The sequence below is a fragment of the Hirundo rustica genome, chromosome 1, assembly GCF_015227805.2.
Source record: "Hirundo rustica isolate bHirRus1 chromosome 1, bHirRus1.pri.v3, whole genome shotgun sequence".
In the NCBI taxonomy this organism is placed as follows: Eukaryota; Metazoa; Chordata; class Aves; order Passeriformes; family Hirundinidae; genus Hirundo; species Hirundo rustica.
The window spans coordinates 8,042,206-8,060,716 of NC_053450.1; the positions used below are offsets into that span (position 1 = coordinate 8,042,206).

An 18,511-nucleotide genomic window follows, 5' to 3' on the forward strand; every position below is an offset into this window, starting at 1 on the left:
AATTATCATGCCCTGAGGATTTTTATATTCTCGTCTGTATCAATTTCACTGATGTTACAGAACTATGAAAATGCATCTTACTGCTAATAAATACTATTTATCCTGCATAATGATGTGCACAACTCTCTATAATAACACCATGTACTACTTGGGGTGCTCAATATCTAATTACTTTCTCAACCAGATGCAGCAATAGGAAAACAACAGCATCTTGCAATGTAAGATGTAATGACATGGTTTCTGGATATTCTCCGCTATCAGGAAGATTCAAAGTACGAAGAAAATCGAAGGGATGAAAAGTACTATTTTTCAGTGTGCTGGTTTTGGCTTGAATAATTTTTTTTTACAGTAGCTGGTATAGGGCTGTGCTTTAGATTTGTACTGGAAACAGTGTTGGTAACAATGGGGATGTCTTTGTTCCTGCTGAGCAGAGTTTACAGAGTCAAGGTCTTTTCTGCTCCTCATACTGCTGTGCCAGGCTGTAGGTGGGCAGGAAGTTGGAAGGGGACACAGATGGGACAGCTGACCCCAACTGACCCATGGGATACCCCATATCATACAGCGCCATGCTTAGCAGTAACAGCTTTAGGGGAAGAAACAGGAAACAAAAAGGACACTCAGAGTAATGGCATTTGCCTTCCCAAAGAGCCCTGCTTAGCTGGAGATGGCTGAACACCTGCCTGCCCATGGGAAGTGAATGAATTTCCTATACTGCTTTGATAGTATGTGTGACTTTTGCTTTACCTATTAAATTTTTCTTGTCCCAACCCATGGCTTTTCTCACTTTTACCCTTTTAATTCTCTTCCTCATTCTGCTTGAGAGGGTTAAGCTAGTGGCTACACGGGGCCTATCAGGGTTAAACCACAGCATTCAGTTAAGGCAATAATTTTCCCCCTATTACATGTGTTTGAGAACACTATGACATAACCATCTGAAAATAGCCACAGCTGCTTTATAAGCAAATTTTCAGTTATGATATTCTTCTTGCATAAAGCCTTACCGGATGGTGAGTTCCAGTATCTGTGCCAGTCTATCGTGAAGCAAATTTGCCTAGGGAAGGGAAGAAAAAAAATTAAAACTGAATCATTAATTCCTAGATATTGAATTAAGCTACAATGGGTGTGCCAGGCCATACTCAGGTGAGTGTGTTCCCCACTGGCACATTTCTTAATTTCCTTTCTCACTGCCACAAGGATTCTTGTGCCTTAAAGATGCATTTGAGAAGAAGTGAGCCTGTCCTGGAGTGCCAAGAATTATATAGCAAATTCTGCTGTTGCAGACAGAAGTTTAACAAACCTGAAATACATTTAGTTATTTAAAATACATAGCGGGTTAAATGCTGCTCCGGTTATCCCAGAATTAAATGGGAATGGACTGTGAACCTGTATTTCAAAGATAGCATGGAAAATATTAAGGTGAAGAATGCACAAGCTACCCATTACCTTCCAAATGTTCTAGGAACAAACAAAAACATACTTCAAATTACTGGAATCTCCCAGCATTGATAGGAGTGGAGACAAAACAAAGAATTGAACTTATAAAAAAGTAACAGCAGCAGTGACTCAACAGCTTACACCACCTTCAGTCAGCACATGCCCACTAATGCCTACACTGATATCCTCAGTGCTAACATTTTGCAGAAACTCACTTTGGTTTCACATTGAGCTGCAATTTCTTCAAACGGTGCTTTTTGGAACTTTTCAATCACAAGACGCCTTTTTTCCTTTTCCTGTTCTTCAAGTCCGTTGTTATCTTAAAAGAATAATGGAAAGGAAAATAAAGACAAATGCAATCTTTGCCTAAAGTACAAGAGATGTCAAATGCGCACTGCAGAAGCGAACAAGGATTGCGCTCGAAGTGATGCAACCATTCTCAAGTGAGCTCTCATCTGGCATTGTTCCTAAAGCAAAGTGCAGATAATATTTCAAGGAGGTGGTTTGAGGACCCAATTTTTCATCTTTCTTACTAAGTCTTATAATTATAAGTTACATCCAGGCTCCTTTTTGCTTTATTGCTTACACTTCTCACTTGCTGCACACAGATTCAAGAGGAAACACGAATTTCCCAGTATCATGCTGACAGGTGGCCAGAGTTTTCTATCAGAGTTTGGGAAAAGCCAGTTCAACCTCCATAAGCTAACTGAACCTACAAGCAGCTGGAACTACAAGCATCTAATGAATTTAAGTACCACAGGGATTAGGCACACTTGGAATACTGTCAAATTTAATTACTGTTTTGAATGTGTCTACTGTTCTAAACATTGATGTTTAACCCATATTTTAAACAGGATTTTGGTAGATTGCAAAGCATTAATTAACAAGTAGCAATTAATACATTAATATGAAGTAAGGAATCTGAATAATTCTGTGTTTCTTGTAGCTAGGTCAATTGTCAGAAAAATATTCTTTTAAAAAAATCTTTAAAATCTGCAAGGTGTAATTTACAACTTATTTTTTGAATGCATTGAAGACCCGAAAATCTTAATACTTAAAAAATACTCAAGTTACTTCCTACACAATCACTCTGTAACTTGAATATCTCACATTTATCGCTTTGTCTGTACCGCAAATGTAACAGACAACAGGCATTTCCAGATGCTTTTCATTCAGTCCCATTAACTTCTGAAAATGAATTCACTAACATTACCAAGATATAATTTCAGAGATTCAGAAATAAATAATTGGAGTTCTAAATAAGTTTACTAGCTGAAAAGAAACAAAAGTACTATTTTATGTTACTCTGGCCTCTCCTTTTTCTTCAGCAATACCACAATAAATGAGAACTATATTACACAAACACAACTGTAATAAATCTTACCAATGGCTTTCTTCAAAGCTTCAAAGGTGATTTCTTCAGTATTATCAATCTAAACACATAGAAACAAAACTCCTTAATCATCACACTTAACATAAAAGCTTTTAAAAAACAAGGAATATGATAAACACAGAAGGCCAAAACAGACAAAACTTTTCTGCCTTACAAGTCTCTAATAACTTTATTTGGACGTTCCATGACAGTTAACAGATCACTAATTCACATTTTTAAGCCACTGAAATTAGTGAGGAAATTTTTATCAAATGAGATCAAGGAAAACTTTCCAAATTGTAGTCAAGATGCACTATGGCAACAATACTTTATAAATGGATTTGGATTTTGGCAGAAGAGTGTCGCCGTAGGATACAAAAAAAAAAAAAAAAGACAAAAGACTCCAAATATTTCAGAAGGCAGAGTATAGAAAAGCTTTATTGTCTAATTCTTGCCACCTTTTATAAGGTGTTCTGATACAGACTTAACATGATTGGTGAATAGGAACAACACCTCTCTAATTCCATTGGTGAAACTAGAGAAACAGCAAAACACCACCTGGAGAAAGATTGTTTTGAGAAAGGATAGTTGTTTTGCCAAGATTGTTTTGAGAAGAAGCTTTCTTGAGAACTTTTCCCTTGAGAAACAGTTATCAGCTGCTAACAGGCTAAAATCTCTTAGACTTAGAAAATCAGGGCCACAGAAGAGTCTTTAAGTCACGAATAAGCTGTAGTGTTTCTGTACTGTAAAATCTCAGTACAGGATTTAGAGAGCTGTTGCCAATAATGTCAACTGCTTCCTGAGACTCGCTGAGTTACCTGCAATGTGATACTAAAATAGGAGTGACAGTGGAGTGCTGAGTGGAAAATGGTTACTGCTTTAGGCTAACTTTGTACCATGATGGATCCAAATAATTTGGCGCTTACATCATAAACACTGGAGTTAAAGAGCTCTTCATAACAAGCTATATCTGATGCACTGAGAAAATTTGTTCATCTACTGATATGAATATCCAATTGCTGCTGCAGATGCAATTCACCAGGAATTGCTTGAGGTTCCAATATTACCAAAGTGTTTCAATTCATTATAGACCTAGTTTCTACACCCGGAAATATATTTATAGTGAAGCCACCCTCATGGCATTAGGTGAGAATTCTTAGATGGCAGAACAGTCTTCACCTGAACATAACACAGGTTCTTGGCTTGAACTTCCCCCCTTCAATCCTTCCAACATGTAATCAGGCAGCACTTTTATTTTTCCTGATAAACACTAACTCTTTAGAATGGTCCAATATGATTAAAGATAAGAGGTAAGATAGAAAAAAGTTCCTTGATTCCATTCAGAAGATTATGAATTCTTTCAATTTTTTAATTCATTACCCCGAACTATTGTTGAGGGAAAAGGAAGTAACTGTTTCCTTTTAATATGAGAATTATTTCGTGAGCTGCAGCTGGAAATTATATTTTCCTAACAGGTTTTACTAAATAAGCATGTATTTTCTACATCTGAATAAATAAAATTAATAAATAACAAGTAAAATACCTCTTTTGTCAAATATTCATGGGTATTGCTACAGATCAAGAGTAGCAATATCACCTTTTATACAACTCACATTTGGTAAATGTTAGTTTTTTATGGCTGCCTTTCATAGTGCTAGTTAATCTCCACATTAGTTGCTGATATCACCCAGCATTATACTTAATTATTAACACCGCAGAAGCACTACCTGCATTTACAAATGCTTTCACCTTACAAATGGAGGTGACTACGGACTAACTCACCTTCCTGAAGGATTCACTAACAGACTTGGTACTACAAAAAACTTTGCATCAACTGACAGAAGAATTGCATTTGTATTGTTTATAATAACAGCTATTTTATGGATAAACAGTCTTCTATCTCAGTGCAGAAATGATACCATTCATCACTATGTCCTAAAACTTCCATTAATTAAGTAGGTAATACTCTCAATCATAGATTCATGCTTGGTTTTTCTGCAGTTTAGTTCTACTAATGGTTATGGATTGCTACACTGACTAGTCTACACAGCAAGAAAACCAGATTTCATATATAGATATAAAGATGCAGTCAGCTAACTAGAAAATACCGTTTTCTCCTTTGCCTTGTACACAACCCTCATAAAGCAAGTAAAGGAGAATACTTTGCTTCCTGTGTTCCTGATAAATAAAATTCTTATTTTTAAGAGATAAAAAGTAATTCATTAACCAAGACACTGGACTGCATTAAGACCACAGTAAGCTGAGAATCCATAAAAAGATTTTATCTACAACCACTACATCCACTTCAAAAAGGTCTATGTATCAATGCTTGATACAACATCAGCATCACTGGAAATCTGAACTGAAAACTTCTCTCATTTAATTCTGCTTTCAAGGGAGTTGTTCAATTACATGTAACCACATAGAATGAAGGATTTTAAAAAAGAATACTAATGTCAAACAGCCTCAGTCCTGTGAGGAGGATTTTCTTGCTTCAGAAAACTAGAGATCTGATTGTCTCACTTATTTTTCAAACACTTTTTTATTCTTTCTCATGAACTTTTATCTGTATCCTTGCTAAAGCACAAAAATAAGAAGTGAACACAAAAGATCATCTGAGGTATCATCAGCAGAAAGCAGAAAGGAATAATAATAGTAATAGTAATAATAATAAACATATTACTTCTATCTAAAGTAAAGCTTGCTCCTTTGCTATAGCTTAATACTGAATTTTTAACTAACACTCAGCTTGACTCAGTCTACACATTTGGCTTTGTGTCTCCAGACAGCTTGTGCTTGAAGATGTCAAAAGTAGGAATCATCTGTACCTCATCTGAGGTACAAACACCTCAATTTCAACAGCTAATCTCCATTGCAGCCAGCAGAAATCTATTTTATGAAAATCAGCAGAACCTTGAAAAATATCCAGTAGAAGTAGAAATTTATTTTCAGAAATACTTCAAATGAAGTGTCAAACAATGTGGGATAATTTTAATTATAATGCGGTCTTCCTAAGGGATAATTAGCATCAGCTTCTGTACCCTATATACGAAATTTTTGTTGCTGCTTTATCCTTCCTGTGCCTTTTATGTGCTGCATGCCAAACTCTTCTGGAGGGGAACAGTGACACTGGTGCATACAGCCTGCTCAGTCTTCACTTGTCCTACTCAGAGACTGCAGGTCTCCCACCAGGCTTCTGTTTCTCTAGGCTTGTATCTCACAGAGCCAGGTTGTTAAGTAAGTCTCTCATATACTCCAAATGATACAGGGATATAGATGCTGAAATTTATTGTATCTCTCTCTCAAAAAAAATTAGAATATTTATTCATAAAATATCAGTTGTTCAGCATGTAAATAAATGTATTGCTACACCATAATCTGCAGTACTATCTGTAAAAACTGTAGTGACAAAATACTTGACTCTTTTATACAATAATGGTCAGCAAAACAGAATAATCAGATATCCAGCTTCCTGGGAAAACTTCACTTGCCTTCCCCCCTCCCTCCACTCAAGATGCTGCTTTAAAATAATCTGTGATTTTCATACCTTATCCTCTGTGCCGTTGCCAGACAGAATATCCACCTGAATAGACACTGTGTCCACAATACTCTTCCTCCTGGAGAGTCTGTCCTCATCTAGCACAAGAAGAAATTATCTCACTTTTTGCATAACACTCTTGAAACATGATCAGTCAAATTTCTACTCATCAGATGCAGATTTATTTCCGTATGCCTATTTAACCCAAGATCATCTATTTTACCATCTGAATTGTGAAAAATGATACATTCGGAGTTACTGCTCTACATTACTAAATACGAAGAAAAATAACCTTTTTGTAGTCCCTCCCTCCTCCCATTTCAGATCTTTTCAACTCTCCCTTGAAAGTCCAGAATTTTAAAAATTGAGGTCTTATTCAAATGAATAATAAATAACATGGCACATGATGATACATAACTGTAAACTCCTTTACAAAACCTAAACTTTTTTTTCTTTTGGTTGTGAAATTGATATTTCACAACCAGATTGAAATTAAGGTCTTAATTTTAAGGTATTTAAGAGCTTCTTGGAAGATGATTCATTAACAGAAGAAACAAAAAGAAACAAAGATTTCTGAATAGAAATGAACAACAATCCTTCCTTATTCTTGTTGCTACAAGTACCATATTCAGCAAGTCTAAAAATCTAAATCTAAAAATTCTCTCCGTTTCTCATTTCCTACAAATATTTTAGCAGGTCCAGCTGGCCTAAAAGTTGTCAGAATAAGACCTACTGTGCTGGTACTTAAAAGAAGCACAACAATTTAGTTAATGAATAAGGAGATTATGATCAAATGATTCCATCAGTTGATGGAATCTCATTCTGTGACTGCACTCCTAGGAGAATGCATCACTAGTGTTTTCTCATTTTTGACATTTAATAGATTAACCAAAGATTTTAATGAACAGTAAAAATACATTTTAAGACTCGTCACAAGTATCCTCTGATAAACAGACACTTGACTGGCCTGACTTTTGTGTATCTCATTTACAAAACCATGAATTGCAACGTCACATTTTAGATTTTAGCCAAGATCAAGGCATTTAGACCTTGCTATTATTATTTCATGACTTGCACTGCACAGTTAGAAGCAGCTACAGGCACTTGATACTAAAAAAAGGAGGACTGCAAAGCTCCCCCATGACAAGGTAATTTATGCTGGTTCTTCTGCAACTTTTGTTTAAACCACTTCTAGCCAAGCAAAGTGCTTTTGCAGTGCAAATATTGAGCCTGAACAAACAAAAATCATTACAGCAGAGCTGAACATGTCAGCTTTTACAAACCAAGAAATAACTTTCAGAAGTCACATAAATGAAATGTCATTTTAAAATCAAGAGGCAGTCAAAGAACAAGATTAGTGAAAAACACCTGAATTTTACTAATATTTACTAGGTTCTCAGAGACTCTGAGCATTTGAAATGGCGTTCTGAAGAATTTACTGAATTTTTAGTCCCTGATGGCTCACTGAAACATGACCCAATACATTCCAAATCTGAGGAAAGCACCTCAGCCCCCAAGAGAAAACACCTGACAAAACCACATCTCTGCTGCCATCTTGCTGCTCTCTCTATAACTGACACACAAACACCAGAAGATACATTTTAGGGACTAGTTTGGATAGAATTCATTTTTGTAATGGATGTCTCACTAAACTTGCATATGAAATATGCCCATTTATCTTTAATTTCAGCATATTAAATGGGTAAAAAAAAAAGTGAGAATTACCATTTTTTCTTTTATAAGATACAGTGTTCATCCACACACATGAAGGAGCCTAGGGGCTCGAGGACAGTGATGGAGCCCCAACACCCACTGCCTCAGCCCCTGCCAAGGCTGTCCCAGAAGCCTTGGCCCCAGTGCCCAGGGGCAATGGGAGCAGCTCTGTGTCAACGCACTGACCAAGGCAGCATTCATCACTTTTGACAAGGGACAATAAACTAAAAGAGGGTAAATTTAGATGAGATATTAGGATGAAATTCTTTCCTATGAGGGTGGGGAGGCACTGGCTCAGGTTGCCCAAAGAAGCTGTGGCTGCACCATCCCTAGCAGTTTCAAAGCCAGGTTGGATGGGGCTTTGAACAATCTGGGATAGTGGAAGGTGTCCCTGCCCATGGCAGGGGGCTTGGAACAAGATGCCCTTTAAAGTGCCTCTTCTCCTGCGTGAGGGACTCTATTCCCAGTGCAGTCATTACCCTGAATGGCCAGTGACTAAGATGAATCATCATTCTTTGAACAACTGAGAGCTTCTTCCAACTTTCTACAGGTTTTTGTAACGTCACTCAAGGAGTTAATTAGTACCATCACAAAAATGATACCTATGGCTCTACTACCTGCTCAGGAAAACAGAACACAAAACTAGCATTTGGTAGAGTACCAAATCATGAGTAAACACAACAGCAAACCCCACAGCAGCTAACATTGCTACAGGCATGTCAAGGAGAGGAACAAAAGAAAAAAAAGCGTAAGGAAACACTAAGTCCACTAGGTACAACACAATTTTTGGCCTAAAGGTCTTTAGGCCTTCTAAAAGCATTTTTTGGTTTCACATCCTATAGGGACACACCACAGGCAGGAGAGCAGGCTGACCTACAGCTCATTTTTACCTTTTGACTTGTGTTTGCATTTATGAGGTTTTTTGCCTGATGGAAATAGAGTTGAATTAAAGACATATATATACGCATAGAAAAAAATTATTGAAAGTCTTTTAAATTATTAGTTTTCCCCCTCCCTCAAGTAAGAAAGAGAAACAAGTATAAAAATTTGCAAATACAAATGTCTTTCTAGTTAAGAAGTATCAAGACATGAAACAAAGACCAGATGACAAACTTATGTCTGTAAGTCATTGTTAAGGATTGTATCACTGATATTTGGAAATAGCAGAAATAATTAGGATGAAATATTTACTGGCTTTTTGTGTTCAACCCTAGGTTTCACAGGAATACACACACAAAAAAAAGGATCTTTTTTTATTAAGTTTAATGATCTCTTTTGAAACACTGCATTCTAGCATTATAATATTAATAGCAGAAATGTAACATTTCATTGCAGTAAAAATGAAAAGCTTAGGTATTCCAAAAAATTCACTTGGTCTTGATTTAGTTAAATGAAAAGCTTGGAAGCTCAATATTCCACTGGATCAGAGATTAACAAACTTAAATAGCTATGGCAACAGTGAAGGAACAAGTTTTGGTTGCTGTTCTTTATAAAAAAATTACAAAATCCCTGAAGCCATCTGACTCACATATGCTAAGACTTAAGATTAAATATGGCAATTTCTCATCACCTGCAGAGGCAGTTAATCATGCACTTTCAGCCAAACTCAATTAATGTTGATGTCAGAACTTACGTCTCTTCCTGTGTGGGAATGCAATTTTAGCAAAATATATGAGAAAACCTTAATGAGGGCATTTGGGTACAAATATATCTGAGTTTACAGAAGAGGCTTAACATAAATTTCAAACCAGGCTATCTTCCTCACTCCATTCTAATTCACTCAAAGCCTGTAACATTTCCTCACTTGCTGCCCACCTCTTCTGCCAATACTAAAACATAACGTTAACTGTTTTTTTAGATGCCAGAAGAAATAAGTATAGGAAAATTATCCTTTTTAGAAGACAACCAGCAACAAAAACCACACTGTGGCTGTGCTGGAACATTTCATTAATGTGCCTGCTTGCATGTGGTACAAAACCACACCTGTTGTCTGGAGAACTTGATTCCTCTCACAGTAACTGTCCAAAAAAGATATTTAAGAGCAGGCAGCAATGTTTCTGAATCAGACTGCAAGAGCAATGTATCTGGGATTCACTGTCTGTATGTACTTTGGTTCTTTCTATGTGTGAGCTAGAGAATACAGAAATCACATTTTACCATTAGGTACTTCCAAAAGGCCATGCCTTGGGCTGGGGTATCCCCATGTCTATTGCAATATCAACCAGTTATATACAGCCACAAAATACACATGGTTAAATTCAATCAATTTTTTTCAGTAAGTTTCTCAATTGGCTGTTGAAAATATATTAAAAGCTGTAAGGACACAAATGTCACATACTAGCTAGTCCTTCTCACATTATTCACCCAGCCTGCGCAGCATGAACTCCCACAAACCTTCCTCAGGCAACACTTTATTTCCTCGTTTTGCACTGAAGGGATATTTTTTTTTAAGAAAAGCTGTGACAAAACCAGTCACTGATTAGGGTTAAATACTGGTGAAGCCACTAGAAAGGTGACACCTCTGTGAACATACAAGTTAAAACCAGAGGAATCATGAGGAAAGTTCCCTTTTCTTCTAGCCTGGGAAGAGGTAACAAGTGGGCCTGGCTCCCTCCTTACCATGGGGGCCGGGCTGGGCAGCCTCTGCCAAGGGGCCAGGCCCCTCCTCAGAAGCTCTCTGGGTCCCGGGTTGGGGTCGAGCCCGGTGACTGCCAGGCAGGGGGATGGGAGGAGGGAATGGCCCGGCTTGGCCGGATCGGGCCCAGCGGCCATTAACATCCTGCCGCTGAGCCGCGCCCCCATGGCCGCACCGGGAGGCCTGGCAGGGCTGGGCTGGGCCCCGAGCGGCTGCCAGGTACAGGAAGGAGAGGGAAGCCCCCCACAGCACGGCTTTTGAAGAATTCTTTACTATAAACAGCTCCAGCCGCTGCTGCCCAGGCACCTTGCCGAGGGAGGGGCCCAGCGTGGCAGAGACTGCAGCTGAGACCAAGGGCGGCTCTGCAGCCATACAGAGGGGCCCTCCAGCTGAAAACTGAATGCAGCCAGAACCCCTGAGATCCTGGCCCAGCCCTGTCACGGCCTGATTCCATCACTTTCAGCCACGGCCCAGGAAAAGACCATCATGACCCTCTGCAGACCTGGGAGAGCCATTAACTCTTCCCTTGACAAATGAAACTTGCACAGCACTACTCTCTCTCTTAAGTGAGAGAAAAGGATAGAGTGAACAAACATAGAGAGACAATATAAAGATATCAAATTCAGTGAAGGAGGAGTTTAGTCTGAGATGGAAAGAAAATGAGAAGATGCCTTGGGTTTAGGCTGAAATTCTTTTGTGAAGCCATGGTAATGGACTGTAACATGCTAGAATATCCCTTAAAATCATGGAAAATATATATGGGGAGATTAAAAGAGTGTTCATATTGCAGATATAAGAAAAGGCATTAATGGTAGACTAAGTAAATACTGAAATAGCTGTGATTTTATGGGAAGCTTGAACAGAGAGAGAAATGAGATGAAGATGAAGATCTGCCCGTGGAAAGAGAAAAGATTTCTGTTCCTAGAGATGAAGAAAACCTTTGTCTTTGAACTGTTCATCTTTAAAATGGTATCATGGTAAAATGGTGTGCATTATGGGCCATGAGTTTATATATTCCCATAATGCTGCTGTGGGAAGGCTGCTTGATATGGGAGGGACTTCACAACTGCAGATTCCAGGCTGCTTTTGTGAGAATTAAAAGCTACAAGAGAACTGTTCTATCTTCTGGGGAAGTTTCCACAGCAGACCAAAAGAGACTTCTCTCTCTAAAAGAACCGATGAAAGACTAGTTTATAGGTGATAAACTGACCTAAGATTCCAAGTTTTGTCTCTATACATTGTCAGTAAGAAAGAAAAGAAGCTGTTGGGGGAGAGGGGAGTGTTTTGAAAGGTTTATTCTGATTCTTCTTTTTTTTTTTTTTTAATCTCCCGTGTAGTTTTGTTAATAAACCTGTCTTTACCCCCTTTTAAGTTTTGAGCCTGCTTTGCTTTTCTCCTAATCCTATCACACAGCAGAAAAAGAATAAATAATTCTAGTGAGCACTCAAACCACTATGCTAATTGGTGTGTTGGCTGGGAAACAGAAATAGGCGAACTTGAAACCACTACAAGAATTGGTGATTCTGGCCGGTTTCAACCTGAAACCGTCACACACTGCTACCTGACACTAATCTTGCATAAGTATCTGATGGAGGAAAACATCTCATTCTTAAATTAACATCTGCTCATTGAGAATTTAACTAAGGCAAATAAATCAGCACAAGACCTGTGCTGATTGGAGTATCTTTCATCCAATGTTTGCATGAAAAGGATAAAGTAAGATTACTTGTGTACTCCTTCCTCATTTTCTAGATCAAATTAGCACAGGTTTTCTTTTGAAGCAAAGACTTAATTAAAAATAGTCAAAGTGGGTTCTAGGACTTTCTGTCTCACTTCCATTCTTTAAGGAAAAAAAAATTAAAAGGACAAATAGTTGAAACTTCTTAGTAATAATACAGTAGCTAATGAGAAAAAAAGACCACTGTGAGTAGACAAAATGATCTGATCAGATTTTGTTGCCAAGCAGTAACATTACATTTCATTGGTGTACAACACATTAGGAAAACATTCTTAATAACTGGTACTAAGTGGTGCTGCTACTAATCATAACTTACCTGTTACCTGTGGTACATATGGAACTGTCAATCTTTCCACATTGTATCCACTGCCTCCTAATGATTCTGCAATCTTGTTCGTCAGGAAAAATAAATCTTTTTCATCCTTCTCTAAGGATTGTGGAAGACTGTCAAAACATATATTTGAAGTTATTGTCTATCAACAGATACTTTTTGGCTAAATAAAACATTCTTCTAATGCCTGTGAGCAACCAAGAAGTGTCAATGGTAATGATTTGATGGAAATAAAGCTTAGTCAGTTTTTTTAGGAATGAATACACACGTAAAATTAGTCCATTGAAAACCTCTGCAGTATTTTAGATTACTTTAACACTTCTTGTTATCTGAAATATGTTCTTCACCTATTCTGCTACATCTTGAGAGAATATGATTTCTGTTAAATTAAAAAAAAAAAAAAAAAGAGCCTGCACAGAAACAGTAATACTAATAAAAATTAATTAATTGTAATATTTGTCATTTGCCAGCAGTGTGCCCTGTGGCAAAAAAGACTGAGGTATCCTGGGCTGCATTAGGAGGCTGAAGGAGGAGATCCTTGCCCTTTATTCAGCTCTGGTAAGGCCACACCTGGAGTGCTGAGTCAGGAGCTGGGCTAGCCAGGACCTGTGGACATGTAGGGAACCCACCACAGGGTCACTAATGTGGATTAGGGGGCTGGAGCATCTCTTCAATGAAGACTGAGAGAGCTGGGCCAGTTCAGCACAGGGAGGAGAAAGCAGATCTCAACAGTGTGTACACAGCTCGCTTAAGGCAGGGAGGGTGGAAAGGCCACAGAACTAGGCACCTCTCAGTGCTGCTTTGTGACAGAACCAGAGGCAATGGGCACAAACTGACACACAGAAGGTTCTGTTTGAACATCAGGAAACACTTTTTTGTGCAAAGGTGAAGGTGACTAAGCACTGGCGCAGGTTACCCAGAGAGGCAGTGGAGTCTCCGTCCTTGGAGATATTCCAAAGCATCTGGATGTGGTCATGTACAGCCTGTTCTAGGTGATCCTGCTTAAGCAGGGGTCTTGGACCAGATGATCTGAGATCCCTTCCAGCCTCACCCATTCTGTGATTCAGAGAAAATTTATTTTGCTGTGTTAGCACATTGAGCATGTTATTGTGCATAAATGCCTCTGACTACAATAAAAAAGTTTGAAACCCACTTTTTTTCCCTGTAAGTGTACATGCTTTTAATGCTTGGGTTTCTCCTGCCTGTCCAAAACACCACAAAACCTCTGAATTTTTTTTCCACATATGGAACATTTTTCAATGATGTATCATTTTAATGATTAGTGAACTTCACTGTCCACTAATTCCCATTTTGTATCTACTTACTCGCATTTGTCTTTGAAAATTGTTTCTGGTAGAAAATAAGATGCTTCCACACTTCTGGTTTCAATGACCTGAAGAAAAAACAAGTCAAATAGTACAAATGGAGTAATTCCACAGTTGTTTTCTTCAACACCTAACCTTCACTAACATCCACCTCAACACAAATGAGACATTTGGAATTTTTTAACCAGGGAAAGACTGTGGCTCCCACCCTTTAAACTAAAATTCTGGTTCCCATGGTCTTGTGCATGTCAATACTGTTTTACCAAAGACAGTGTGGCCATAAAGTCTTATACCAGATGGAGACTTGGCTCTTTATATATGGTACCATAAGCAAAATAAAAATGCTATGGCTTGAGAGATTATTTTGTGTATAACTTTGAGTCAACAAATAATGTCATGAGAGACTGAAGATCAAGAACAATGTAAGTAGACACAGATATGGGAGATCAACAACATAAGCAAGTACCTGACACAAGTTATTTACTGATTTTATGGTAGGTTGTTGATTGTTCTAAATGACCTGAATTATTTAACCATGTGTTACCTTGCTGACATGCTGACAAAAGGCAGGGACTGCAATCATCTGACTTAGGAAGTTCAGATATGCTGCAACCAATGCCATGACACCACAACGATTAAACATTGGCAGATTATCCTCATTGATGATGGCAACGTCCTGAAATATAAAGGGTAGCATTATATTTTCCAAAGTTAGCAGGCTGTCCTGAATATATGAAAGTCAAAATTACCACTGATAACACCACCTGATATATGATGTTTATTTGCTATTACTTAGCATTTATTATCTCTCATCTTAAAATTCTAGTCTTTTAGCTCACTCCTGAAGTAGGAATTTATTGATCTGAAGTTAGAGAGCTTGAAAGATTCAACCATTATGAAGAGAAATAAATTTACTCAGCTCAAAATTCTGTTTCTCAGATAGGAAGTACAGGTTAATGACTGGTAGTCTCTTGTCCTGACCACCTGTTGATCGTAACATTTTCTCAGGAAAATTAGAAACAGCAGTTTGATGATAAAGCTCACCAGTGTGAATCACAGATACAGCACAATACAGGGAATTATTTAACGCATATTAACACTTCTATGTTTATTCAGATTGCATTATTTTTGCTCTAGTAAAACTCCTGTCATTTCCATCGAGTAAGGATTGGTTCAATGACATATTTTAAAATTAAGGATGCAGACTGCATTTTAGATGTTTTATAATGCAGCTGTATATTTGGGAATAAGGCTAATGACAGTGAACTGGGAATACAGGGCCTGATTTAACCAAATTTCCAAGGCACATGTTAGCACTACTTTATTTTTGATTTCAACACAGATAAGCTTAGTAAGTTATCCAGTTTTCCTGAGGACTGTATGCAAGTATGAGTTAATATTTGAACCTATTAAGGAAATGTTAAGGAATAAAGCTTAAGACACTGACAGAATTTGACTCTAAGGTAAGATTAAATAGCCTGGTTTAGTAACTATTCCCAACCAATCAATTACACAGAATATTAAAATACAGAATATTATATACAGAATATATTTCTCATCCTCGGTGCAGACAGTCCATACATTTTATACAGAACACAAGATCATGGGCAGAGAGAACACCTTGTCACTCTGCTAACGAGTATCAGTGATACTAAGAAATGTTTCAACGAATTTCCACATCTGCTGTTTTTCCTGAACAGCACATGCTGTGGAAGTTTGTTACAAAACTTTAGTAAGTCGTACATACAAAGTGCACTTCCTCAGTGATCAATCAAGTTCAGACAGAATGATGAGTTTTCCAATTTGAAGATCAACATCCAAAACTCCCAAGTTTCTCCAATTACACATATAAATTGGCAGTCAATGAACTCAACACAGACCCATACCTGCAAAGCAATAGCTAATCGAATGAGGTCAATAACCACTTCTTCATTGGCCAGTTCAATTGTGGTAAGAGCTAGAGATGTAAACAGGAGTTCAAAGTTTTTCTGGACATTGTCTTCTTCTTTGCAGCCTAAATAGATGTGTCTGTACAACTGCTGACCATGCTATAAAAGACATAAAAGGGAAAATGAGTATAAAATAATAGAATAATTTAGCTTAGAAAGGATATTTGAAGGTCTTCTAGTCCAACTTTCTACTCCAAACAGCCAACTTTGATGTTAGAGTAATTGAGATAGAGAATTAAAAAAACTAAAAAGGATAAAATACATTTGTACACATACATACACAAAAAAGTACATTATTTATAAAGTAGACCTCAAGTTTCTAACAACAGATTCTTTATAAACACTGCACTGTTCTATTTTATGCACAAATGTACAGATAGAGAAGATGATACAGAGAATTGCATGATTACTACACAGTATCAGATGTTGAAATCAATTTCCAGTTGAAATATTAGGAAAAATATATTTGCCTATTTATGAAAAGGAGAAACCAAAAAGTAATCCTGAAATATTCTCAAGAACATTTGAATAACTGATGAGCTCCAAGAGCTACCCTTGTGAAGACATCAAATTTGTTCATTAAGCGACTCTCCTCAAACAGCAAACCAAGAAAAAATTCTGCTAGAAGGTGTTTCAGAAGGTGAGCAGGGATTGTTTACCGATGTGGAGGGAAGCTGCAGCTCCAGTGAAGAATTCAGGCCATTTAATGAAAGACTCTCTACTTCAAAAGTGACTTTCTCCTCCTCATAACACTGTGCCTATCCAAATCTTTGTAAAGAAACTATTACCTCAACACAAAAGAAGAATGCAAACACAAGAAACACAGGATAAGCAGCAGGTTGTGTATGGAACAGAGCTCAGTACCACCCCAGTATTCTTATCTGTGAGGGGGTACCAGATTGTATCAGCTGACACAATTAATTTTCAAGATCTAAAGGCCAACTCTAGATGTATTAAATCAGCCCTAGGAGGAAGAAAAGAGATTTACAACCTCTTTTTCAAACAGGGTGTATTTACTTTAGAAATATAATGACATTTTTGGTTTTTTCATTACTTCTAAAATCAAAGAGTTGCTGAAATACATATAGTATTTAGAAAAGTGGGAAACAGAGCTATTAGCAAGTAGGTTCTGTAGTACAGAAGCTACAACAAAATAAAGGTTAGCTGTTTAAAGATCCAGTATATTTGGAAAATAAAAGTAATGAAATTTTTTATCCCACTGATAAAGAACTGTACTCAGGAAAATAAATTATTACGTGGGTTTTCTCAATATGTATCTTTCAAGAAGGCTGGAAAGATGCAAGAAGTTAAATATTTCCCTTCTGAGAAAGGATAAATATAGACTGAGCAAGTGGTCTGAGATGAAGAGTTTTGTGCCTAAGTTTGGTTCCATTCCATGTGGGTATGAAACACAATTGCCTCAGGATCCCCAGGGAACATCAAACACGCCTAAATGGTCATCCAGATATTAATGAACTTCTGGAGATGCCTCATCCTGCCCCTTTGATTATGCAGAGCATCTGGGAAGAACAGGCTGCTAACATGCACATCTACACCAGGTGAGTAACATTACACTTAGGATATGCACCTGAAAGGGTATCACACAGATAATCATTGACTTACTTCATTTCCCAGGGTTAATATATTTTTTAGAAGCCTGTATGATCTTTTCTTGACCTGTGAAGAATCTCTTTTCCTCTTCTGCCCCTTTTTTTCAGATCAATATTAACAATTCAAATATTTAGTTTGACAGCTACAACTTTCATCTAGCAAAATACATCTTATCCAGACTGCTTTAAATCATATATATTAAATTAATGAACTAAAATTTAATTCACTATTTAAAAGACACATTAGTAATATTTGCTAATGTTGGAGTATTTTTTATAATTTAATTATTGCATTTGTACATGTACTGGAAAGAATATAGACTAGACTAACTTAGCAAGAAGAATTGCAATATTACTTGAACACTGCAGAACTCTAATTTGCGTATTATTACATACGCAGTATTTTGGCCTATTTCACTATTTTCTAGCTTTTGTTTACATACCTACACAGATAAACCACAGTCAAGAATGAGAGAGCACATGCTTTATGCATTTTTCCCACATAAAAACCAAGGTGTCTACTGTAAGCACTCACACTCCATATAAGTATCATCTAAAAAATCTGGGATTTTTTAGAACCATATAAATTGAGAAGCCATATATATGTATACCTGGTACAAAGGTATATGTATACCAGGTACAAAGTCCTGTGAAAACAATCTTTTAAGAAGATAGCTGTTTTGTGCAAAGTTAACTTTCTTAGACATCTTTACCTAAAACATAAGACAGAAGTCCCTGTACCATAGCTATAAAAAGATTTCTAAATACAAAATTGTCTAAAAATACAGCAAAATAAATGCCATACAAGTGAAAAACTGCTACTGAGCAAAAATAAAATGCTGCACAAGGATCTAACAACAGGGAGA

The 18,511-nt window shown here is 37.2% G+C and overlaps 1 protein-coding gene across 9 annotated transcripts in view; it reads right to left on the reverse strand.

Annotated features, from left to right (window-relative positions):
* The window catches only part of EFR3A (EFR3 homolog A), a 79,981-nt gene that overhangs the window by 3,279 nt on the left and 58,191 nt on the right, over nucleotides 1-18,511 (reverse strand). For all 9 annotated transcript variants that reach the window (XM_040058988.2, XM_040058999.1, XM_040059021.1 and 6 more), the window contains 8 exons: nucleotides 15,973-16,134; nucleotides 14,631-14,762; nucleotides 14,087-14,154; nucleotides 12,747-12,874; nucleotides 6,354-6,442; nucleotides 2,819-2,867; nucleotides 1,650-1,753; nucleotides 1,002-1,051 (listed from right to left, as the gene is read on the reverse strand). In XM_040058988.2, coding sequence (XP_039914922.1) covers nucleotides 1,002-1,051; nucleotides 1,650-1,753; nucleotides 2,819-2,867; nucleotides 6,354-6,442; nucleotides 12,747-12,874; nucleotides 14,087-14,154; nucleotides 14,631-14,762; nucleotides 15,973-16,134 — 782 coding nt within the window. The remainder of the gene's footprint in view (nucleotides 1-1,001; nucleotides 1,052-1,649; nucleotides 1,754-2,818; nucleotides 2,868-6,353; nucleotides 6,443-12,746; nucleotides 12,875-14,086; nucleotides 14,155-14,630; nucleotides 14,763-15,972; nucleotides 16,135-18,511) is intronic.